Here is a 25848-nt window from a genome sequence, read left to right as displayed (position 1 = left end):
AGCCCCTTTCTAAATGAGTGGATGAATTTCCTAGTTACAGGAGTAATGAAATTGTTTGCTAACAAGCTGCCATGTTTTTCTTCCCAAACTAATCTGTGAAATATAAGAAGTATCTTGAAATGCTAGACAACCATAACAGTATTGCCAGCATTCAAGCCTTGGTTTCTGTCAGTAATAGCTGGAGATATGGGTAGAGCCTTTTCCAGTGCTGTTTTGGACACATCAGGGCCAGGCCTACCAATAACCACCAGGTGACTTGGTATCTCTAGGCTTACATGACTCAGTCGGGCCTGGCTGATTAGAATCATAGAATCACAGAGATGGAAGGAGCCATACAGGCCATCTAGTCCAACCCTCTGATCAATGCAAAATCAGCCTAAAGCATCCCTGACAAGTGTTTGTCCTGCTTAAAGACTGTCAGTGAGGGGAAGCTAACCACCTCCCAAGGTAGCTGATTCCGTTGTTGAAGTACTCTTACTGTAAAAAAGTTTTTCATAATGTCCAGCCAGTACCATCCCACTCTTAATTTAAACCCATTGTTGTGAGCCCTATCCTCTGCTGCCAACAGGAACAGCGCCCTCCCCTACGTGACATTCCTTCAAATACTTAAGAACAATCATGCCCCCCCCCAACTTCCTCTTCTCCAGGCTGAATATTCCCAAGCTTTGTTTTCTTCATAGGACTTGGTCTCCAGGCTCCTGATCATCCTCTTCACTCTCCCAGCACCCACTCCATTCTGTCCACATCCTTTTTGAAGTGAGGCCTCCAGAACTGCACACAATGCTCCAGAACATCATGGGCAACTCTATGTCAAAAGCTTTACTGACATCCAGGTAAACAACACTAACAGCATTCCCTTGATCCAGTAGCTTATCACTCGAGCAAAGAAGAAAATGAGGTTGGTCTGGTAGGCTCTCTCAGAGGCAGCCACTCCACAAAACCCAATGTGTTGTGGTTAAAGCTTTCAAGATCTCTGAGAACCAGCTTCAAATCAGCACTCTACCATGGAAGCTCACTGGGTCAGTTACACATTCTCAGCCTAACCTACTTGACAAGGTTGCTGTGAAAATAAAATGGAGAATGATGCAAGCTATTCTCGTCCCCATTGTGAAGAAAAGTGGGCTATAAATAAAGTATAGATGGGGAGCAGATAAAAGGTAATTGGTTGTAGGTGGGGAGAAGAGGAAGCAAGGAAATATAAGGAAGCTGCTTGAAGGAGAAAAGGAGGAACTAGTGTGGGGAGGGGGATACAGGGGAAAGTGAGGTGTACCCTGCAAATCTTTGGGGTTCTCCACTGCACAACTGGGCCTAGCCCAGACCCAAAGCAAGGCCTGACAGAATTTTCCTGGAGGCAGCCAGCCAGTAGACAAGGAAAGGAAGTAGGAAATCGAGAGCTGTTATAGAGGCTATGAGGGAAAGTTATAATTGCTGCACTGCTCTTGTACTTAAAATACTAGGTAAGCTAATTTTTGTACATTTCTTCTATGGGTGTGATCTCCCAGAGGATTACAGTGCCTGAAACTCCATTGGTACTTTGAGCCTTAACATTTTAATTTACAGTTCCACTCCCTAAGAACCTTGACAGTATCTTGGGGTTGGATCTAGCCTAAATTTCCTACTAATGGGAAGGAAGATGTAATTTCCATTATTTCCTCCTTCCTATGCGCAACCCCACAGGAACTGCATTTCAGGGAGATAAATGGGCTGCTGAGGGAACAGGTTAGATAAAAATATGGAGCAGAGGTCCATTAGTGGCTATTAGCCACAGTGTGTGTGTGTGTGTGTGTGTGTGTATATATTGGCCACTGTGTGACACAGAGTGTTGGATTGGATGGGCCATTGGCCTGATCCAACATGGCTTATGTTTTTGTTCTGCTATAAAATGTAGTCTGGCTCTAACCCATAACGTTTGTATATCATTTTTCTTGCCTTCACTCAGTTTGAAAAGGCAGCCTTACTTAACTACAGCCAAAACATGGTTTTTCCCACCTTCCAGACTGAACAAGAGCTATCCAGTGGGGGTATAAACCACGAGACACAACTGAGTTCTAAGCATCTTTTTCTTATGGATCACTTATCATCCATCCCATCTCCCCAACTCAGCTCTCTAAACCAGGAGTGTTGAACTCATTTGCTATGGGGGCCGGATTTGACATGAGACCTCCTTGAGCCGAGCCATGTGTATCATAAAATGTAATGCCAGGTAGTGGACATATAAACTTTATAAAGGGCACAGACACAATTAAAAAAAAATTTGCTTAAAATAAAACATGCTTAAAACATTAGCCCGCATGCAATATTTTGTTTTATAGTCTTTGATAAATGTCACCTCTTAGTATGAATTATTGCATCAAAAACTGCAGACAATGTCTGTGCTGTATCAGTCTTGAATATGTGCTGTTCAGGTGTGCACATCTGTAAGTTTCAAACCTACTTTTGATTGACATTCATTACAGACATCTCATGGTCAATGCTTTGAGCCTAAGATCCAGAGGAACATGAAGCAGCTGGGCATTGTGAGCTTTTGTACAGAAGTTGCTTCACATACTAGTCAAGAACATGTGAAGGCACCATGGCACAGACTGAGGGCTATGTGCTTGTCTGCAAAACTATAATTTTCCCCAGAAAAATAACTACAACTAAAAAAAAAATACAACTCCCCCCCCCCCCAAAAAAAACAACTACAAGAACAGAGAGACAGCCACGTACAGTGGTCAGTGTCAGCCTACTATCTGGGAAGTCTAAATTAAAGACCCCCAATCAAAGGAAAATGTGAAAGAAAAAAATAAGGAAAATTTCCTGGGTAAACCTGGGGTGGAACACTCTCAGTCTAATGCTGATATTTCACTTCTAAATAGTTCACATGCTTTCCTATTGAGAAAGACTGGAGGGCATGAGTACAGTGAAAAAGAGGAGGGGAACCCAGTTACAACCATAACAAGCCCAACAAAACTCTCTCTCTCTGTAGCAAGGCAAAAAGCTCATACCTTCACTAAAACGTCGCTAGTCTTACAAGCACTCTTTGTAGCTCTCCTGATGGTGGGGACTGCACAAAGGAAGCTCTGGCGCTTTCTTTCCTTCCCCAGGGCAGGAGGAGGGGGAGGAGCCTCAGCCATTCATTAGAAGGAAGAGAGGCTTGTCTCAGTAGCTCTGCAGAGTGATTAATTGAACCTGGCAAACTTAATCACCCAACAGAGCTATAGAGCCAATTTCCCTCATTGGCTGAAGCTGCTCCTCCCTCCTCCTCCCTTTGGGAAAAGGGAGGGGGGAGAGGGAAAGACTGCTTTGCTGCTCTGGCCTGTCAGGGGAGAAACACAAAATGGTGACCTAAAAAAGCAGGCAAGGGAAAATATAGCAGACGACAGCCAGTTGCTGAAGGGCCTGATTGGAGCCCTCAGTGGGTCTGATATGGCCCACAGGCCACATGTTTGACACCCCAGCTATAAACAGTTCTTAACTGAGAAACAAAATGGTGGAAACTGTTTACTAGGGCACTTTTTCCCAATATGTAACTTCAGAAAGAATGATAAAAATGTACTCATTACATGGGTCACAGTGACTACGGATATAAGTACTATGACATATCTTTCAAAAGTTTTAGGACTTTGCCATGGACCAAGTTACATCCTATTTCCAGGCAAGGCTACAAGCAGAAGTACTGGGGGTGGGAGAAAAGGAATATAAAAATGAGGTGAAATGAAAGAAAATGATGAGGGGCATGTAACAGAGGTGTGTGTGTAACGTAACTACCATAAGAAGACCTTAAAAGGCAACCAATTTTAATCTTACAGGACAGTGGGACCCTTTCCCCCTTTGTCAGCTGGATCTTCCTCTCTCAAATTCTTATCTTTAGATTACCCATTCTGCAATTCAGGACCAAAGCAAATATGATGCCAGAAGATTCATGAATGAGTTCCAAGAAGTGAAACCCCATGTGAATGGGTGCAGTACAATGGTTTTAAGACTCTCTCTCTCCTGTGCCTAGCCCAGTAACTACTTACCTATCCATCACTAAACAGGAAAGACCTGCTTTCACTAATTTGTAATTTGCTAACCGCCTTGGTTTTTTCTTTTGGAAAAACTTGGGATATAACCAATATCTATTATGCCGAAAGGACACAATCTATCCAAATAACAAAACTGCCCATAACAAAAGCTAGTCAGTACTATCAGTTAAGCTACTACATTTCTAGCTACAAACACATTTGAGACCAGCAGAGTGTTTTCTTGACACAAGTTATGGGCTATGAAGCCATAATTACCGTTGAGTGTTATGGAGACAGGAAGCCACTTTTACAGTTGGCAAGTGTTACAGTTGGCAACACTTGCCAACTGTAAAAGTGGCTTCCTGTCTCCATAACACTCAACGGTAATTATGGCTTCATAGCCCATAACTTGTGTCAAGAAAACACTCTGCTGGTCTCAAATGTGTTTGTAGCTAGAAATGTAGTAGCTTAACTGATAGTACTGACTAGCTTTTGTTATGGGCAGTTTTGTTATTTGGATAGATTGTGTCCTTTCGGCATAATAGATATTGGTTATATCCCAAGTTTTTCCAAAAGAAAAAACCAAGGCGGTTAGCAAATTACAAATTAGTGAAAGCAGGTCTTTCCTGTTTAGTGATGGATAGGTAAGTAGTTACTGGGCTAGGCACAGGAGAGAGAGAGTCTTAAAACCATTGTACTGCACCCATTCACATGGGGTTTCACTTCTTGGAACTCATTCATGAATCTTCTGGCATCATATTTGCTTTGGTCCTGAATACTTTTGGAGAGTAAAGTACCACATCTTTCAGTGTGGTTAGATGCTGCTCAATTCATTACTCAAGAAAGATGATGCATGTTGCAAGATAAGCAGCTTCTCATTCAGGGAAGATGAGCTAGTCAGCTGTAGAAGTGAATGTGGTTTCAAGCTGGCGGTGGCTTTAGCATAATAGCTAAGGGCACTCTCAAACAATGTACAACAAAGGGAGGAGGGAAAAGTGTACATATAAGCTAGCATCTATTATACCATTTAAGTATAGTTTCAGGGCCAGAAAACACTTTGAAGCATCTACTATTTTCTTTCATATATGCCTTCACTGTCTCACACTACATGTAAGTCTTTATCTCAAATGAACACTTGTACACCTTAAAGCCACACTCTCATTTTCATAAAGGGAAAGAACAATTCTTTTAGGAGTATACATGGAAACAATCTTAATCAGGATTGTAAGGATGTAAGAAAGGCAAAGCTAGATTCAGTATGACTGACAAGGGCAAAACTGGCTGGACCTAAAACAACCATAAGCAGAATGAATACAGGCACTTGTGCTGTTCTGCAGGTGTTTGCACAGTGTTCCAACATGTTCTGCAGCAGTTCTCACACTTCCAGCTGTACAGTGGGAAGAAGACTATAGGATTTAGTTTCATTTTCTCACTCAGCATACTAATGTAAGAGGTCAAATAATAAGCAGACACCTTTACAATATTAACAAGCAATACAAGATAATTCAATACAAACTGTTTTGGTTTCACTGAATCCAAAACACTTCAGAATTTCATTTAGCAACTTTCAAAACACATACAAGTCAAACTTTATTTAAAACTGCTGAAATTACATTAAAAATGTAAGACAGAAAAGAAACTGCAGCAAGACTGAAGAGTCAGTTTTAGCTGTTTAGGCTTTTATGTGCAGATTAGCATGCCTATTCTAAGAGGCAGTGAAAAACTAATTTACATTTTTATACAGATCAAAACGTGAAGCTTAGGAGGAGTTTTCTAATGCATTCACAGACAGTAGGCCAAGGAGAAGCTCTGGAGATATTTTCACACATTTTGGGCTCCAGAAATCTCTGTAAAAGAATAGAAGAAAACACTGCCATTTAGAGCTGCCACAATATATCAACTTTTCAGAGCCTTGAGTGAATTCCGATGTGCACATGAAGTTCTTGTCCTTCCCATATAGATTTAAAGCAGGAAACTCTCTTGTTTGTGGAACCACACAATCAGACTGCATATTTTTACTGAAGCTAGAACCAGGTGGGTAGCAGTGTTGGTCTGAAGCAATAGAATAAAGTTAGAGTCCAGTGGTACCTTTAGAACCAACAAAGTTTTATTCAAGGTATTTAAGGTGCACACAAAAGCTCATACCTTGAACAAAACTTTGTTAAAGGTGCCACTGGACTCTAACTTTATTCCATCAAAATTAGTATAACAGCAGCACCTGCAGATGGGATTAGCTCTGCTTGATTTTCACTTAAAGCAGTAAGTCTTCCACCAGGCAATGGCAGAAAACCAGAACAACTAACATAGGGTTCTGCCTTAGAGTAGAGAAAGTCAGCGGTGCAGGGTGCTGTCTTTCGTATGTGATGTCCATTCCGTAGATCAAAACCATAGCAAACAAAATTAGCAAAACTATATAAATCCCCATCCCCTATGTGTTGCTGCTGCCACTGGTGCCGCCACCACAATAAAGTGAAACTGCCAAGTCCTACACTAGATTGTGTCAAGGTTTTCTAGGAACCATCACCTAGAAGAAACAGCCTTTTAATACGAATTGGGTACTTTTAAGTTACGAGACAGGGCTGAGTTAGGAATTAAGAAATTCTCACCTGGTTCCTTCAACATCTGTGGATCTCCTGCTAATTCTTCACCATGACTTTCTGCACCAGCTAGTATTTCTTCAGCAATGTTGTTGGTCTGGGCTTCCACCACCATTTTCTTCATTATATCTTCCTGGGAGCAAACATAATCAAAAATAGTTCTTATAATTGACAATTTCTTGCTCTTGTCCTGTTTAAACAGAAAAGCTTTGTAAACATCTGCATACACTAATTTTTTAGCAACACACCTCTGAGTATACTGCAAGTTTAAGTGGCAGATCTTCCACTTTCACAAAATCATCTTCATCTGATTTCTGACTGACATTTCCAGAACCTGTTTCCTGTTGATAGAATAGCATTTTAAATTAATACAGTCTTTAAAATGGTGTAGTCTTGGCCATGTTAAGCACTTTTATGTCCCTCTGTTAGCAGCAGCATAGTTAGGCACATATTTATCAATGCAAATAAACTCAATGGGACCTAAAACTGCATACTTCGGTTTAGACTGTGGCAAATGTTATTAATGTCCAAGCCAGTGGCTCAGTTCCCACAGAGCATTACTGCAGATAAAAGGACTTCCATCAACAAAGTGCAACTTCCTCTCTTCTCCCCTTCCCCTGCAGCCTCAAATCACCCTGTAATGCTACTCAGGGCAAAGGGGTGGGGTGAAACTCACATTCTGGAGACAGAAACCCCTGTTAGTGGAAACTCTTCATGGGGTTAATTTCCTCCCAAAGCTAAATTCTTGCTCTCTAAAATGTGGGTAAAATGGTTTTTGGGGAAAGGTTTCCAAAGACTAAAATACCAGTTAAACAAGCCAAATTTTTAAACCCTTCTCCAGCCTAAGCCCTTTTCAAATCACATTTTACTGTAGAGTTGGGTCATACTATACGTACATATTCATTCACCAGTACAGGAGATTCTGTATCAGGACTTCCAACCACAGAACTTTCAGGAGATCCTAATGAAGATTTGGTTTCCCCATGTACAGTTTCTGATGTTTGTGTCTTGTTTTCTGCTGATGGAGTTGGGTCTTCTGCTGTTAATACTGCACTAGGATCAAGATCCTCAGCAACTCCAATAGGTAAAACTGGTGTATCTTCAATTATATTAATATATGGAGGCACAATAGCAGGTAAATTTTGATCACCTAAAAAAAACCAAAACCAAAGCAAGCAACATTTTACTGTACTAATATATAAAGGCAAAGCAACAGGTTTGGGTGCCCTTGGCAGAGTTGTAGAAAGTGCCAGATACAACACATTCAATTCAGCTTTTAAAAGTGATCTTGCTTCCTCAAGAAATGACCACTGTTCCAAGCAACAAGCCTAACTCCTCAATTAGGCAAGTATCTTTAACAGGCTTTAAATAGTCTCTTATTTCACCCAGAACAACATCCACAGAATATATTTTACATGTTGTCAGCGCTAAGGCCCACACTAGAAGCTTGCAATAACATAGAAACTGGTACTTTGGAATCATGAGCACCTCCAGGATGCTCCTTTCCCCACCTTCACAGGAGACCAAGAGAAGGTTCTGGACAGTGTTCTTTAAGCTGAGTTGCTGTGAGCTAGCTCACGGTTCTTTAGCCTTCGACTCATGCATTTTTGTCTTAGCTCAAAAAAAAAAAGGGCCCCAGAGCAAACAAATTTACGCCAGTAGCTCAAGAAGTAGAATTTTTTGCTCACAAGACTCCACATCTTAGAGGGAGTATTGTTCCTGGATTATCTGATTTAATTCCTGAAATCATTCTGCATTATTCTGAGTCTAGTTTTTAGTTTAACAGTACACAAACTGTAAAGTAAAGGTGAGGACCAGTCATTTCCGACACCGGGGTAACGTTGCATCACAATGTTTTCATGGCAGACTTTTTACAGGGTGGTTTGCCATTGCCTTCCACAGACATGTACTCCCCCCCCCCCCCCCAGCAAGCTGGGTACTCATTTTACCAACCTCAGAAGGATGGAAGGCTGAGTCAACCTTGAGCTGGCTCCCTGAACCCAGCTTCCACCAGGACTGAACTCAGGTCATAAGCAGAGCTTGGACTGCAGTACTGCAGCTTTACCACTCTGTGCCACAGGGCTCTCTCACAAACTGTATCCACATGCATTCATTTACAACTCTTGCATCCTAATCAAGTAACTGTAGATACATTCAACATCTGGATGGGGTCTAGTCAGATCACAATATGTTCAGTATTATAAAACAAGGGAAGGGGTTCAGTTCTATCTCATCCAGAATACAAGAATTTTTCTTAGCTTCCTAATAACAGCACAGTCCTATGTACAGGTACTCCAGTCTAAGCTAATGTGTTTAACATCCAAGACCCATCCCAATCGTAGCGGCTGTAGAAGTAATAAAATAAAGTACACAGCCCAATTATGAATATGGCCACAAAAGTTAAGGGGTCTCCTATTTCTTTATTTAAAAAACACACATTTATTGTACCTTCAACATTTACAGATGCCAACTCAGTACTGCAGCCTTTTGGATTTTCCAATTTGTGCTGTGAGACCTTAAAAAGACAAGGTTTAAAATGGTGGCAAAAGTCCAAGGGATCATTCATATCCACCTCCAACATATTAAGATAAAGTTTCAATAAACCAAAGAGCAATGAAAACCAAACTTTTGCAACAATAACATTGCAATTAATATAATTCAAAATGATTTACACATTAAAAACAACATACCAGCAGGCACCATCCCACAAATGGCGCTATCCCACAATCGTTTAATTTAGTTCAAAGGCTTTCAGGAATAAAAATTGGTATAGGTGGCTTATTATTGTGTTTTCTTCTGTACTTTTCAACAGGAGAGTAGTCCTCACCCATGCTTAGTAGATTTATTACTCTACAGATTGTATGTTGTTTTACACTGGCCCGTCTTTATAATATATCCTTCCCTCGCCCTTTTGTGGTTTGCACCTTTTAACATAAATGAATCAGCCTAAAAAAATGCTTCTGTTTAAACAAGTTCTCTCCCACAAAAGCGTGTATTTTTTGTTGGTCTTAAGATGCCGCTGGACTCTTGTTTTATAAGGGCTGCTACAGACTAGCTCTTCTCAAACAGAACTGTCTTCAACTTAGTCCAGAAGACATATAGCAGGGGTGGGAAACCTCTTTTCTGCCAAGGGCCATAAAAAATTATCAGCTTAAAAAACAGTGCTCTGCCAAGGGAGAATGATTCAGACCGGCAAAATTAATACAAATAATTGTTTTTCTATTTGAAGTCATGTGGGGAGAGCCTAATCTGGCACACACACATGGCCTGCTGCCCTAGGCAAATGCATAGGTCCAGGGCTTTTTTGTAGAAAAAGCCCAGCAGGAACTCAATAGCATATTAGACTACATCCCCTAATATTAGCATATTAGGTCACACACTCATTAGCATATTAGGCCACACCATCTGGGATAATCAAGTGCAAACTGAACAGTGACAGTAACTTTTCCAGGCCCTGCAGCAATTCTGACCAGCCAGCCAGGCCCCAGGGAGGCTGCCGCACAGTGCGGCTGGGCCCCACTATCCTTGCTGGCCAGCTAGACCCCAGAGAGGCTCCCACATGGCTCGGTTCAGCCCAGCAATCCCCGAAGGCCACACCAAGTGACCTCAAGGGCCGCATACAGCCCTCAGGACAGAGGTTCCCCACCCCTGACATACAGGGAAGGTGCAAGCTAATTAAAGTTACCCAGTCAACTAGAACAATAGTTCTTAACATTTCAAAATCCACCAGTTCTAAAAGCTTGATGTTGAACTTGAGCTTTAATTGTAATGTTTCCATGTAATTATCTCCTACAGCAGTGTTTAATAGTACACTGCAAGCACATTAAACTCTGAAACCTACATGTCAAAATTCAGTTTGAAAAGCTACTGTAAAAGCCTGTTTAGCTAAATAAGGTCTTAGACGTTTTCCCACCTAGGCACAGGGCTAATAAACTTTCGCACTGTAAGCCAGTTCAGCAAGTTATCCTTTCCAAAACACAATAAACCATTTAAACAAACTTTTCTAACACACACGCTAATTTTCCTAACCCTTTACACTTCTCTGAAAAAGCATCATTGAGGGTATCAAAATGCATTCTGTAAATACCTGCTCTTGTTCATTTTCAGCTACTGTTTCATTGTTTGCTTGGAGGGAGGTTTGAACATCTACAGGTCCTTCTTCAAATTCATCTATTTCTTCATCTTCGTTTTCATCTTCTCCACTTCCATAATTAGTTAGAGCTTGAGTTTCTGCTTTAGACAAGCCTGAAGTTAAGTGCAATAAATTTTAAAATGTAACTACATTACATGTCTGTGTGTGTGTGTGTGTGTGAGAGAGAGAGAGAGAGATCAAGATCAGCTATGCCTCTGAACTCTGTGCATGCACACTCCCTCCCCCTTCTGGGAATGCATCACTTTTGCTTTAGTACAAACCACGGTATTCCTGTTGGTGTAATGAATCTATCTGCACCCAGTCTGACAGCTATGTTTTGACAGCTGGTGATCTAGCAGGCATGCTAGGTCACAATGACCTTATCAGCAGGCCGGTTTGAGCCGGCAGAAGCCAAGAGAAGAAACCTGCTGAGTCAGCATGACAGTGCACAGCCTTGATTGGCTAGTAGAACTATAAGAAGACTGTGTGTGGACCACACAGGTCTCTTTGAGAGTTGGTGTGTAGGCGGAGCATTTTGTCTGTTGAAGTAGGATATTGGGCTGCACTAGTGAGCACTTATTGTATATATCTGTAAATACACTATTTTGGCACTAGTTGCAGGTGTCTGGCTGATTTCTTTCCTGGAGCCCTGTGTTGGGCAGGTCACCAAGCTCACTCTGCTAACTCCCGCACCGACAATTCCATTATACCCTAACTGCCAGACTATATTTTGTGCTCCCTTCAAATCTGGTATGCAACTCATACAACCATGGTTGGTAGTTAGGATGTAACAGAAAACTACACTCCATGTCAAAGCAACCTATAATTAATTGAACTGTGTACAAGGGAAGGAGTAAAGCAGGGCTTTTAAAAATCATTAAAAACAGATCAGTTTTAAAAGTGATTTTTAGGGAACTCCAACTCTAGGATCCATGTTCTAAATGAATGGCAAATGTGGGGCAGGGTTCATATGTATGACAAGAATTACAGCTGAGAAAAGCAACAAAGAAAATTCTATCTGTGGGCACAGTTCCTTTCTATGCATATAATCAATCTCTTTGTATTCCAGCATGTCTCAACCTGCATCTTAATGTTCCTTAAACTAGACCAGATAGTTCTCTGACAGTATTGTTTTTTAGTTGCTGTGCTTAAAAACCGGACAAATAATTTGAATATTTAAATCCGAAGGAAAGTGGTACTGGAAGGAGAGATTTCATGACCTTGTGAAAGTGATTATATACTGAACATTCAATCTCATTCTAAAAGCAATAACAGATACAACTATGATACAAGCTTCACTGCCTAAAATTGCAATCAAAGTAATAAATGCAGCTTACTTATGGATAGAGGGCAATGTTCACTTTCCTCTTCTTCCTGGTCAGAAGCATCCGATCCTCTGCTTTTTGGATCTTCTGCAGGCTCATGGGCTTGCTTAACAGTTTCAGTTTCATCTTTATCCTAATCATACACAAAGCCTGTTTTACTACAGAGATATCGGGGGAAAAATCCCACTTCCTACTAAATGACAATTAAGAAATGAATTGTGCACTATCTAGACTCTACACTTAAGAATCCCTAAATATCATTCATTGAAAGTCTATCAACATAACCAACATTCAAGTTTATGCCCTGACTACAGATGCTGATGAAGAAGAAACCTTTGTGTAAGTCCCCAGGAAGAAACCGATGACACGCCTCAACAAGATGTGCTGATAATCTTAAAAGACTGGAATGCAAAAATAGGAAATAAACCAGAATCAAATAGTGTTGGAATTTTGGGCTAACACAAAATAAAGCAGGAAAGTGACTCCTGAAAGAAAGAATACTGAAATGTGGTGTTGGAGAAGAGTTTTGCAGATAACATTGACCTCCAAAAAGGCAAGTAAGTGGGATTGAGATCAAGCCTAAACTCTCTCTAGAAGCTAAAATGACTAAAGTGAGACTGTTGTACTTTGGTCACATTATGAGAAGACAGGAGTCACTGGAAAAGACAATAATGCCAGAAGAAGAGGAAGACCCAACACGAAATCAATTGACTCAATAAAGGTATTAGCAATCAGACATCTCTATTCTTGGGAGAGGCAGTTTATAGCTAGAAAATCATAAACACTCTTCCTACTATATCAGGGGTGGCCAAGGGTAGCTCTCCAGATGTTTTTTTTGCCTACAACTCCCATCAGCCCCAGCCAGCATGGCCAATGGCTGGGGCTGATGGAAGTTGTAGGCAAAAAACATCTGGAAAGCTACCCTTGGCCACCCCTGTCCTACAGGGACCCATAATCCCCATGGGGTGTAATGGAGTCGGAAAAAAATTCCGGTTTCCCAAATATTTCCTGAATGGAATATTGGGAAATACTGATATTTTTCAGGTTCAATATATCTGAACCCGGGATATATATATATCACCTCTAATAGTATGTCCAGGCTAACAGCAAGAGGCAACAGTTTCTCAAAAAGTCTTAAACCGCTTCATTAGATGTAACCGTCCCACTAGCATGACAAGACACAAATAAAAGAAAAGAATGCAAGGAATGGGCTTGTGAAACTAGCTGCATTTTGGTTTGGATTCCAGTCTAACAAATGTATCTGTTTCAGTGTCTATTTCACGCACCTGATGAAGCAGGCTCTTGCCTGTGAAAATTTCACACCACAGTGTAATCTTTTAGTATTTCAGGTGCTATGTTCTTGTTTGCTCCTGAAGTTTTCCAAGCATATTAAAATCCATCTTTAGCAAGATATAATAAATAATTATTGTCTGCAGCTTAGAGGGAACATCGCTTGCAACATCTTCTGACCGTCCCTGGCCCGAAGGATGTCTGACTGGCCTAGACCAGGGTCAGGGCTTTTTCAGCCTGGTGGAATCAGCTTCCCTACCTGACAGCTTCCCCATCCAGGCCCTATCTGACACTACTATTTTGTATGGCCTGCAAGATGGAGCTTTTCTGCCGGGTCTTTGGTTGAGGCAGCGGGTGTCCTTATTCCATCTTCCTGGCCTCCCTTGCTGTGATGCTATCCTGTTATTATAATCTTACTATTATATTCTTAAGCCTTTAGCTGTATCGATTTGTAGAATGTGCCCAATGGAAATATATAATGGAAATGGAAATATAAAATGGTGTATATTACTGTTCCTTGGTTTTATTGTATTGTTATATGGTTTTAATTGTTAGTTATTCTATGTTGTTATCTGCCCTGAGCCGGCCTGCATGAAAGGGTGGAATATAAGCCAACTAAATAAAATAAAAAATAAATAAAGGTCATAAAGCACCATTAGCAGCTACAGTTTACCTCAGGTAAACCCATCAAGTTTCTCCCAAATCACTGCCCAACTCCCCAAAACCCTCTCAAGATTATTGTTTTGGGACAAACATGTCAGACTGTCCCAGGAAGCATCTTCCCCAATAACTGTAGCACTCTGCTCCATAGCAGTGTATATGTGTTCTTGACATCATAACCGCACACCCCGCTTGCGTGTGGCCCTTCTCTTTGCGCTCTGGGAAATGCTGGTGGTTTTGCTGCTGCCTCCGTGGAATTAAATAACAGCATTAAATAACTCTGTTCCTCCCCAGCCTCTGTGGAACTTGCTCTTCAAGACTGGTAACTATAGCCATCTCCAAAAGGGGGGATTGGGAGTCCTGTTGCTCTCAGTCAGGAACCCCTAAATTGAGCAGGTGGTGGCAGTGTGCCCTAGTGGCAGGAAGAAGATAAGCTCCCTTCAGGAGTTGGCAACTCAAAAGGGAGTTGACGGGACCAGGTCTGAAGGCAGAATCGGGCCGGTTCCGTCACAGCCTGTATCGCCCTATTTTTAAAAAACTGGAAATAAAAACAATTATAAATTAATAAAATCTTACTTTGTCTTCATCAATATCTTCAGTAGATGAACAAGCTCCTCCTTCTAGTGCCTTTTTTGCCTTTGAAGCGTAGAACTGAAAGTTAGTATAATGTTTCTGTTCAAAGCCAAGCCAGCTACAGATGAGTATCAAATGTACTTTCTACCATGGAATCCAAGAAGACTCTCCCTATTTCCTGCCTCTAGGGATCATGGAAGAGGGAGAACCTAAGTACAGCAGGATGTCATCCTCTCCCGCAAATGAGAATGCTTTCTTGACCTGGAATGTTTTGGTGCAACTTGGATACAACTATTCTACGAAGAGCATCATCTTAACATGCTAACATACAGCAGACAGGGCTTCCAATATATTCTCAGCCACATCTTTTTCTTTCCCCCATGATATTCCCTGTTTTAGAAGTATCAATAGAAAGAGACAAGATACAATAGCTCTTCAATCTAATTTGCATTCTAATGCAAAACAGCTCTAATTACAAATTCATACAGATTGCTGAATGAACTAACATTTTGAAAGTGACTTTATCACAAATGATAAACTATCCCTGCTAGTTCATTTAAAATATTACAATACTCACCTCTTTGGCATATGACTGTATCATTCCATCTGCTTCAATCTTTCTTTTACATCTTTGCTTTACTGTTAGGCTATTGTTGTCCAAATCTTGCATGAGCTTAAAGAAGGCTAGTTCATTGAATAAGACTTCAGAAATCTCCACAAGAAGGTCCTCCCCACAATCCTTTAATTTTTTACCAGCAAATTTTGCCAGTGAATCCTGTTATCAAAATATAATAATTTATTATTTAATATGTCCTCCAAAGAATCCAACATGGAATATGTAAGGGTATCTCAGATCTTCACAATTGCTCTGTGAGTAAGATAGGGATGAAAGATGACAACATGGCCCATAGACCAAGGCAAATTTGCAACTAGCGCAATAATAATCTAAATGGTAAATTACAAACAAAAAGGAATTACAATATTTTACTTCATCATTCTTACACTCTATAATTAGTCAGGCAACAGAAACTAGTTGTGAGAAGTACTTAAGATACAAGAAAGTTATCTTAACTTGCAAAGTAAATGGGGTTTTATAAATAGCTCTAACTTGATTAAGTGACTTTGATTCTGTGAAATGAACTATCAGCTATCACCATGGGAGGAGAGGTGAAGCACACGCACATTAAATGGACAAGCTAATATAATCTCATGATGTTTCTACTATATAAAAAATGTCACAATGAGTCCCAGGAGAATTTATGTTGTTTATCTCTCCAACAGGAAACCGAGAAGTTCCATTTCATTCTCCCTCCATTTTATCCTAATCACCGCCACCACCCTGTGAAGCAAGCTAGTCTGAGAAAGAATGGCCCGTGGTCACCCAGCAAGTTTCCACTGCAGAGTGGGGATTTGAACCTGGGTCTCCAGATACTAAACTGACTCTCTAAACATGACAACACACTGGCTCCCAGCTTCTTGGTTTAAGGCCCAGAAACCAATCACACTCACCTGCAATATGCTACCAAGTTGCTTATGAAAGATCTTCACAAATTCCTTGCTTTCATCATTTTGTTGTGTAAGGGTCAAGACCATGCGCCTTACTGAAGTCAAGAGCTGAGGAGAACATGCCTCATCCATATGTTCCTAGTAAGAGTGAAACAGGTCATCCTTCACTTATTTTAAAGGAAAAACTCATAAACAAGGTTTTTTTAACAAAAGCACTGCACATGCAGACTGCAGGAAAACATGGGAAAAGTTAAGATCTTCAGCGCATTACTTAATCATATAGTATTAAATAATAAATTAATTAAATAACAGCATTAAATAATCAAAAACAAGCAGCACTACAGACCAAAGAACATAAAACGACCCTTGGCACTTACCGTGAGGGGTCCTTCTCCTAAGAGGACAGGAGGACATCTTGGGTGTTTCCCACCGTCCAATCAGGGAGGCAGGAATCTTAAAAAACTTCCCCTTCCTGTGGATGTGGGAACCACCCTCCTTCCAGTTCGGGTGACTCCGAGAAGCAGTAAAGAACTCTTGCAACCATCGCTGCTATGAAAAAAGGTGAGCTAACTGGTGGTCGGTACAAAAACTTGGCATGAGCCTCCCAAACCGACTGAAATAAACTCGTATAGAAACTGAGAAAAAACATGTAAACTACAGGTAGCCTGTGTTAAAGAGTAATCAACAGCTGTAGGTGAGACTACAGGAGAAGAAGTTAGATCCAGATACATAGATGCTGCCCAGGGTAGGACGATAGAAGAAGGGGAGGGCAAGATGTCCTCCTGTCCTCTTAGGAGAAGGACCCCTCACGGTAAGTGCCAAGGGTCGTTCTCCCTAAGAGGCGGAGGACATCTTGGGTGCTCCCATAGCAGTATGTCATACAGGGTGGGATCGTCCTACTCAGGCAGCACGTGTTGCAGGATTCGTCTGCCAAAGTTGCGTCCGCCGACACATATGCGTTCAACTTATAGTGTCGGATGAAAGTGGAGATAGATGCCCACGTAGCTGCCTTGCACACCTCCTCTATGGAGGCATTCCTGTTGAAGGCAGCATTGGTGGCCGCACTCCTGGTTGAGTGTGCAGTGATCCCTGGTGGTACTTGAAGGTTTAACGCCTTATACGCCTCCGATATACACTGCTTGATGGCGTAGCTAATTGCTGATTTGGACATCTTCTGTCCCAGTCTAGGAGCCGCTATATTAATGAACATGAAGTCTAATTTTCGGATAGATTCAGTTTTGTAAGATAGACCTTAATTGCTCTTCGCACGTCTAAGGTATGCCATGTGCGCTCCTTGGGATGCTTGGGATCCGGACAGAAGGATGGTAAGTTGATCTCTTGACTCTGATGGAATCTAGAAGAGACCTTTGGTTGGAAGGTAGGGTCCGGATAGAGGACCACCTTGTCCTTGTGGAACACACACACAGTTCCCTCTTAACCGATAAGGCCCCGATCTCTGAAACTCTTCTGGCCGATGTTATTGCCACCAGAAAGATGGTCTTCATACGCATGAACTTTAGGAATACAGAACTTAAGGGCTCGAAAGGAGGACCTGTTAGGGCCGAGAGTACCAGGTTCAATCTCCAGGTAGGAAACCGATGTACTTGTGGTGGAGAACTCATGGAGGCTCCTCTAAGGAAGCGTCGAATATGGGGGTGAGATGAGAGGTCCACGCCGTCCACCTGCTGGAGAACTGAGGATAAGGCTGCCACCTGACGTTTGAGGGTAGCTGGCTTCAATCCAGAATGGAGAACGTCCTGAAGGAACTGTAGGATCTTGGGGACAGAAGGATGCAACGGGTCCACGGCTTTTCTCCGACACCATCTGTGGAAGGCTTTCCAGGACATGTCGTAGATCCGCGTTGTGGAGCTTTTTCTGGATGCTAGGATGGTGATCGTCACGTCACTTGCATAACCAAGATCTAGGAGAGAGCGCCGTTCAACCTCCAAGCGGTCAACCTCAGCCAGTCTGTATGAGGATGCCACACCGGGCCCTGTAACAGCATGTCTGGACAGATTGGTAAGTGAAGCAGCTCCGCTACTGACATCTGTTGGATTGATGAGAACCAGTGACGTCGCGGCCACCAGGAAGCAACCAGAATGACGTCGGCCCTTAGCAGCCTGATCCTTCTGAGCAACCTCGGAATGATCGGGATTGGGGGAAAGGCGTATAGAAGGCCTTGCGGCCAGGGAGAAGTTAATGCGTCCGTGGCCTCCGCTTGGTAGTGGTAGTACCTCGTGTAGAATCGAGGAAGCTGGTGGTTCTGAGAAGACGCAAAGAGGTCCAACACCGGCGGGCCGAAGCGTTAAGAAAAGCTTCTTGTTGGGAGACCACTCTCCCGATTGAATGCTCTCCCAACTGAGCCAGTCCGCCTTGATATTGCAAGTCCCCTTGATATGCTCCGCCCTTATGGACTTTAGATGTCTCTCCGCCCATTCGAACAGTTTCACGGCCTCCTTGCGAAGGGAAGTCGACCTGGACCCCCCTTGATTGTTTAAATAGGCCTTGGCAGCGATATTGTCCGTTCGCACGGAGTTTCAGAAGGTTGATGGGAAGACTCGCCTCCTCGGGTGTCCACTGGCCCTGGGTAGGTATCTCGTTGAGGGTCGCCCCCCCAACCTGAAAGTCTGGCGTCCGAAAGGAACTGTATTTCCTTCTCTACGAGGAACGTTCTCCCCTGACGCAGGTTGTGGACCTTCGTCCACCACAGGAGACTCTCCTTGACCTTCTTGGGAACAGACAACGACATAGGGCGCTTCTCCATGATCTGGATCTGATAAGGGCGCAAAAACATCTGAAGTTGTCTGGTGTGAAAAGCGACCCCATTGAAGCGCCTTCAGATTTGAGACTAGAAGACCCATAAGTCGTGCCAGGGTCTGGAGAGATGACAATGGTTCCCGCACTAACTGGAGCACCAATGCCTTGGTCCTCAGTATCTTGTCTTCTGGGAGGAAAACAGAATTCATCCTTGTGTCGATGACCATACCCAGATGTTGTAGCCTCTGGGACGGTTGTAAATGACTCTTGGGAATGTTGATTATGAACCCGTGTTGTTGAAGACAGGATATGGTGTGTATAACGTCCTGCTCCGCACTCTCCCTCGACGAGGATCTTATCAGCAGGTCGTCGAGGAAGGGGTGCACATGTATCCCTCTCTGTCTGAGGATTGCAATCAGGTTCACCAACACCTTGGTGAACACCCGTGGTGCCGTCGCCAGGCCGAAGGGTAAGGCTCTGAATTGGTAGTGAGTCCCATTTACGCAAAAAACGAAGAAACTTGCGATGTGCTGGGAGGATTGGAATGTGCAGATATGCCTCTGTTAGGCCCAGAGAAGACATGTAGTCCTGATGGTGCAGGGACTCCGTTATAGATTTGATGGACTCCATCCTGAAGTGACGGAGGTTGATATGTCTGTTTAAAAAATTTCAGGTCTAGAATCGCTCTCCAGCCCCCGTTTTTCTTGGGCACCGTGAAGAAGATGGAATAGACGCCTTGACCTCTCTGCAATGGAGGAACAGGTTCTATCGTTGCAATTTGCAGCAAATGTTGAATTGCTTTGAGGGTGATGCTTTTTTGTTCTGGGTTTGAGCGAAGAGGAGACACCAAGTAACGAACAGGAGGTGCCCTTTTGAATTCTATGGGGTAACCCCATGAAACAATTCCCAACGTCCAAGCATCGACCCTCGAGGCCGCCCACGCCTGCTGGAAGTGTAGTAGACGGCCCCCCACTGGAATAGAATTCCAGTCATGCTTTGTTGGGCTTGGGGCCCTTCTCAAATTTGTCGGACCTATCGGGCTGATTCCTCTGGAATCGTGATTTGGAGAAGCCCTTTTGGAAACTCTGTTTGGACTGTCCCCAGGTTGTTCTTCTGAAGTCCTGTTTTGGTTTGGAGAAGCTGGAGGAGGCACGAAAGGAACCAGACCCGAAGCTTCTCTTATCGGAGCGGTGCAGATACTTGGGCATGGCCTTTTTCTTATCCCGTGTTTCCACCAGGATCTTATCCAGGGTGTCTCCAAATAGCTTTTCTCCCTGGAATGGGTATGCTGACACGATGGACTTTCTGAGTGCACGTCTGCCGGCCAAGCCCGGAGCCATAACCCCCGCCTTGCTACAGTGCTTGATGCCATTGCTCTAGCGGAGAAAGTGAGGGCATCCAATGAGGCATCCGCTGAAAATTCGGAGGCCCTAAGGAGTCTGCTGGTACCTTCCAGGACCCGTTTATCCACGTCCAGCAGTAGCTGAGTAAGCCGTCTTATCCAGACGATCGCTGCTCTGGAAACTATAGAGGTGGCCGCAGCTGCCTTGATGGCCAGAGCCGTAGCTTCGTGGCTCCTCTTCAAGGCCAAGTCTATCTTTTTGTCCCAGTTGTCTCGCACCAAGCCATGGCCATCCTCATCTAACAGACTGTAAGGCTGTTAGGCTAACAGACTGTAAGGCTGCGATTGGTGCATCCACCAATGGTACTTGCAGCATATCGTTAGCAAAGGCAGGTAATTCATAGAGCTTCTTGATAGAATTGGGTACCTGTCTGTTGGTACTAGGTTTGGCCCACTCAGATTTCAACTGACGCTCAAAGAACTCAGGGAAGGGAAAAACCTTTTCAGAGGATCTGAATCTGGGGAAAAAACTCCGTATTTCCCTTGGGTTTGTTTCTGGGGTTGGCAAGTGGGTGGGGAGACTCCTGCTCCTCGGGTGATGCTTGTAAGTCTAGAGCAGACAGCACCTTGGCTAAAAGAGGTTGGAACTCTTCTGCCTTGAAAAAACCGTGATGAGGGTTCCGGAACTGCAACGTCCTCTATCTCCTCATCAGATAAGAATTCGCCCTCCTCCCGATCTCCCCCATAGGAATCATGAGAGTGGGTCTCAGAAATGGATCTTTCGCTCTCCATCTGGTCACAGAGCAGAGGTTTCTTTGAAGCCCTATGGTGGCTGGAGCTACCTCTGGACCTCTTTGGAGAAGGTGATCTGGAGGGGGAACTGGACCTGGGGGACCTGGGTCTCCTATGGCCAGATGCCCTGACTGCTGCCCCCACTGTCTGCTTTATTGATTCAAGAAACTCAGTAAAAAAGGAGGGCCCCATAAAGGGTACGTTACCCAAGCCCGACTGGGGCTGGCAGGTCTGCGTGGCTTCCAGCGCAGGTTGGATCACATCTGCAACTGAGTCTCCCGCCAGGAGGTTGGCATCGGGACGTTCCTGCGTCTGGAAGCTGCATGGCTGAGGTCTGTCCCCGTTTCGCGCCTTTTTGCGCTCCCCAAGATGGCCGCTGCCAGTGGGGAAGAGCCCTGACGAGGAAGCCTCCTCCGTGGCTGGGGAAGACCAGCGCCGCCTGCGTTCGCCTTTGGGTTTTCTCGCCCCTACAGGGCACGTTGCCGGTAGCCGAGGCAAGCTTAGAAGACATGCCGGCTCCGGAGGCGGGCCTCTCGGTTCCGCGCCAGGCGTCAGGAACCAGGTCGTCGTCCATGAACGCGTCTCTTGACCGACGCGTCATTTTCCCTCTCCTCTGCGGCTTGAATGCTGTGCGCTCGGCCGCGGCTTGAGTTTAAACAGCCGCGCCGCTTCTGAAGCGCTGAAGAAAGTGGGGAGGGAAAGGAGGCAGAGAAGCTGAGAGGGACTGAAGGACGGATTGAGAAGGCAGAAAAAGATCTGAGGTAGAATATTAGGAGATGAACAACAAGGTAGGAACTGAGGGGAAAGAAAAAGTATCTTTTTTTTTTTTTTTTAAAGAGATAGGCAAGTAATGAGAAAGGGTAGGAACCTAGCCTAAACGCTGCTACTCCCTGTCGAGGCAGGAAATAAACTGGAAGGAGGGTGGTTCCCACATCCACAGGAAGGGGAAGTTTTTTAAGATTCCTGCCTCCCTGATTGGACGGTGGGAAACACCCAAGATGTCCTCCGCCTCTTAGGGAGAACTGCAATGCCATCCTAAACAGGTACTTACCACCCTTGACTTCAATTAATTTAGACGGGTGTAACTCTGTGGCATTGTTAAATTCCTGAAGAAATTCTACGCCACCCGTATCAGTCACCGTAAAACTTAATATACATTACGTTTTTTCTGTGGTCATGAATATTTCAACTAAAATTTTTATCTTATATAAATATAAGTTGCTGAATTAAGCTGCCTTATGCCTTGCTTCATGAACTGGAGTTCTTAAATGAGAGCAACAATCTACTAAATATGCAGCTCAGCAGACTATGTAGCTGTACTTCCATATCTATAAGGGTTCAACACAACATTCAATTACACTCCTGCATTGCAAGAAGCTTCTGCAGTTTAATGTGATAAATGTTTATGATGGCTGCTACTAATTAGAGAGCCCCACACATGCCTCTCATCACCCATAATATTTTCATATTATACTCAGAGCAGAAAAGAGGCGCCCGTTTGGTTACCTTGTAAATAAGTGGGGAAATTGATTACTTTTAATAATCTGGCCAGAAAGCCTCAAAACCGTTAGTGCATGACAAGGCACCATTAGGCAGCTTGGCAGGATGAAGATGACTGGCTCCACAGAATCCTTTCCAGCTGGGAAAGAAGGTGTTAAATGTTCAGCTCACTCAGAGATTATATCAAAACAGGGGGATGGGGAGGAACAGAGCTGAAGTCTGCATAAATGGCAAGAGCATTCTTCCTTCCTGTTGGCATCAGTTCATTTCTCTGAGAGAAAAGTCAAGGTAATTCAGTAACCAGTGCAACTCAGGAAATATCCCTATTGCATTTTACTTCCTAGTTCTCTGTAACACTTATACATTCCTATCCTTTTGTGCTTAATCTGTAGAACAGGGATGTTGAACTCATTTGTTACGAGGACCAGATCTGACATAAATGTCACTTTGTTGAGCCAGGCCACATCATGTGTACCATAAAACATAACTCCAGATACCAGAGATATAAACTTTATAAAGTACACAGGCAAACCCAATTAACAATATTATTTTTTACTCAATATACAAAAATTCTTCAAAGACAGTTTCCATATATAGACCTTCCAAGAAAAGAAACCAAATGCAAAGTCTTCAGGGTGCGGACAAAAAATGATGCAGCTTAATGGGAGCAATCCAAGCTTTTTCCTCGAACCTCACAATCCTGGGGAGGGACAAGAAATGAAGTAACTGGATCATTTGTTTCCAGTTGTTCAGATGTGAAGAGCTGCCCTCTTTCAAATGGAAAGAGGGAGGAGTGTCCCTGGCTTTGTGGAGGGGAAAAAATCCATTCTCTACTTGCTAGTCGCAGTTAAGAATACTGTGCTGAGCAAGAAGAAAATTATTTTTCCCTAGCTTTTTTCTTGTTGATTGAAACTCTGCTCAAGGGAGAATTATCCTCTTTTTCAGCCTCATGATCTAAGCTGGGGCAGCCCTGTCCGTTCCACAGCTTCTGATGTGCACAGAAATGCACCAAGGAGAGAAATGAGAGTCTGCCCTTGGATTCTGAAGCATTCCGCTCAGGCTATTGGCTCACGGGCATCCCTGACTTTGTGGAGGGAAAAAAGGGGGAAAAACACATTCTCTTCTTGCTCAGCACAGTTAAGAATACTGTGCTAAGCAAGAAGAGAATATATTTTCTCTAACTTTTTTCTTGTTGATTGAGACTCTGCTCCAACGTGGGTTTTGCACTGGCGGGAGGAAGAACAATCTTTTTTTCCAGGATCACAGTCCAAGCCAAGCAAATCAAGTGTCTCCTTGCAATTTATTCCTCCTTATTAATACAAAGCCTCCCCCCCTCCCACATCGAGCTTTTGGGCAGCCCTCACCGAAAGCACCCAGGGTGGTCCACTCCCCTCACCCCATCCCACCTTTGGAATGCCACTTTTGCTGGGCACTGTCCAACTCAGGCAGGGAAAAGAGCTGCCTCACCATGTGCCATGGGAAGGGAGGGAGGGGAGGGAAGGCTGATGTGATTGCAACTGCAGCAGCCCCCTACTTACAAGGGAGACTGATACTGAAGTACACTGCTACAGAGGAGGTTGTTCCACCACACTGAAGCCACAACTGGAGAGGCTTACCCGCTCATACCCCCAAGCAGCCTCCTGTTCCCTCCCTCGCATGCTCATAGGCCTGATGAAAGCTCTGGATGGGCCAGACTCATCCTGTGGGCCATATGATTGGCTTGGCACCTTTGCTGTAGAGCAGGGGTGGCCAAAGGTAGCTCTCCAGATGTTTTTTGCCTACAACTTCCATCAGCTCCAGCCATTGGTCATGCTGGCTGGGGCTGATGGGAGTTGTAGGCAAAAAACATCTGGAGAGATTCTTTGGCCACCCCTGCTGTAGAGGATGTTTAAGCTCTTTTCTTTTTTTCCCCTATTGTACAGATCTCAAACAGTGGAAAGCTCTAACACATGCAGGTGGCTGTTCACTACATAGGGACACTACACACCTAGCTCAGCTAGAGGGATTCACTAAGGCTCAGAGGAGAAAAAAATAGTTATTGTACGTGCACCTTCACATGGAAACCCTGCTTTCAGTAAATCAGTCCACTGGAAGAGTTTATAAGGCTCAAAATTGTCTGGCTGGTGGCATGCTACCCAAGGGAGGAGGGGCTTCAAGTCCTCTGCACATACAGACACCTTAACCTCTCAGTTGCTCACAGCCTGGGAGGGGGGAAGGCAAAGGAGATGTTAATCAGTACAATAGTTATCACAGGACTGATCAAGCCAAGTGCAGTTTCAACTCAATACCACAATGGACTGACATATTAACCATGAGTTTATACACCCACTGGTGCAAGAGGGAGCTCAATGGAAGTATGGTGGAATCAACTATCAGAAGAGGTGCGAGCCCTGTGAGACCTGAATCAGTTCCGCAGGGCCTGTAAAACCGCCCTGTTTCAGCTCGCTTTTGAGACAGAACCCAGCTAAAATGACATCTAGCCATCTTGTATGTATTCTGAATGGTAGCACCTTAATTGTTAATCTATTTGGCACAATTGTTTATTTAACTTTTAACTTAATTTATATATGAAAGTCAATTATATTTTAACTGTTTTATATGATTGTATTTTACTGTAAATATGGTATTCACCATACTCTGTGAGCCGCTCTGAGCCTGCCTGTGGCGGGGGAGGGCGGGATATAAAAATAAACTTATTATTATTATGTTACTTGTAAGAAAGAGAAAACACCCACTCAGCTAGAATCAGAACCACAATATTTGTGCATGCCAACAAAAACTGCTCTACCACCTTATATTAAGGTAGCATACTGGCCAGATAAACATTTGTGCTGCTTGGAAGGAAGTGGTTAAAAGTGGATAAACGTAATAGCCTCTTAAGCCAAAGAAGGCAAGCTAAATTTAAATTACCTTCAGAAAAGGGATCACCTCTTTCATGATAGCTTTAATCTGCCTGTCAAGCTGCTGAGTATCAATTCGGGGGCAAGGAACAGCAGATACTTCACTAGGTTGTTGACCACAGCGTCCTTCAACTGTATCTGAACCTTTAAAAAGAAAAAAAAAAGGTTAGCCGATTTCAGAATAGGTAGCAACTGCTACCTGATTATGTAAAGGCTATTTAAGGATTTAAAAGTCCAAAGATTGTATCTCATCACCCCAAGCAGCCAAGAGCACATCCAGCACAAGAGCATTCCACCAAAGCACAAGACTTTTCCTCTGTCAGAAGACCTGCTTGTGCTGCCAGATGGTTCTTTCCCCAGAGGGATGCACAGCTGGTAACTCAGCAGGATATAACCTAATGTGTATGGTCACCATCTTTTCTGCTTGCTCTGCCCATAAAAGGAGGTGGATGATTTTCAGTTATTCTCTCCTCTCACTGAAGACCCTC

The 25848-nt window shown here is 43.5% G+C and overlaps 1 protein-coding gene across 1 annotated transcript in view; it reads right to left on the bottom strand.

The window, feature by feature from the left end:
- Window positions 1-5551: 5551 nt before the first annotated feature.
- The window catches only part of PCM1 (pericentriolar material 1), an 83936-nt gene continuing 63639 nt past the window's right edge, over window positions 5552-25848 (bottom strand). Inside the window, exons 31-41 of the mRNA XM_060246420.1 lie at window positions 25371-25504; window positions 16073-16207; window positions 15141-15338; window positions 14567-14626; window positions 12053-12173; window positions 10671-10828; window positions 9032-9098; window positions 7480-7733; window positions 6832-6924; window positions 6593-6716; window positions 5552-5833 (exon numbers count right to left, since the gene is read on the bottom strand). Of these exons, the coding sequence (XP_060102403.1) occupies window positions 5808-5833; window positions 6593-6716; window positions 6832-6924; window positions 7480-7733; window positions 9032-9098; window positions 10671-10828; window positions 12053-12173; window positions 14567-14626; window positions 15141-15338; window positions 16073-16207; window positions 25371-25504 (1370 nt within the window). The 3' untranslated portion in view covers window positions 5552-5807. The remainder of the gene's footprint in view (window positions 5834-6592; window positions 6717-6831; window positions 6925-7479; window positions 7734-9031; window positions 9099-10670; window positions 10829-12052; window positions 12174-14566; window positions 14627-15140; window positions 15339-16072; window positions 16208-25370; window positions 25505-25848) is intronic.

Source organism: Heteronotia binoei, chromosome 9, assembly GCF_032191835.1.
Source record: "Heteronotia binoei isolate CCM8104 ecotype False Entrance Well chromosome 9, APGP_CSIRO_Hbin_v1, whole genome shotgun sequence".
In the NCBI taxonomy this organism is placed as follows: Eukaryota; Metazoa; Chordata; class Lepidosauria; order Squamata; family Gekkonidae; genus Heteronotia; species Heteronotia binoei.
Note: the sequence above shows the minus strand (reverse complement) of the source record. Positions and strands in the feature narration are given on the sequence as shown.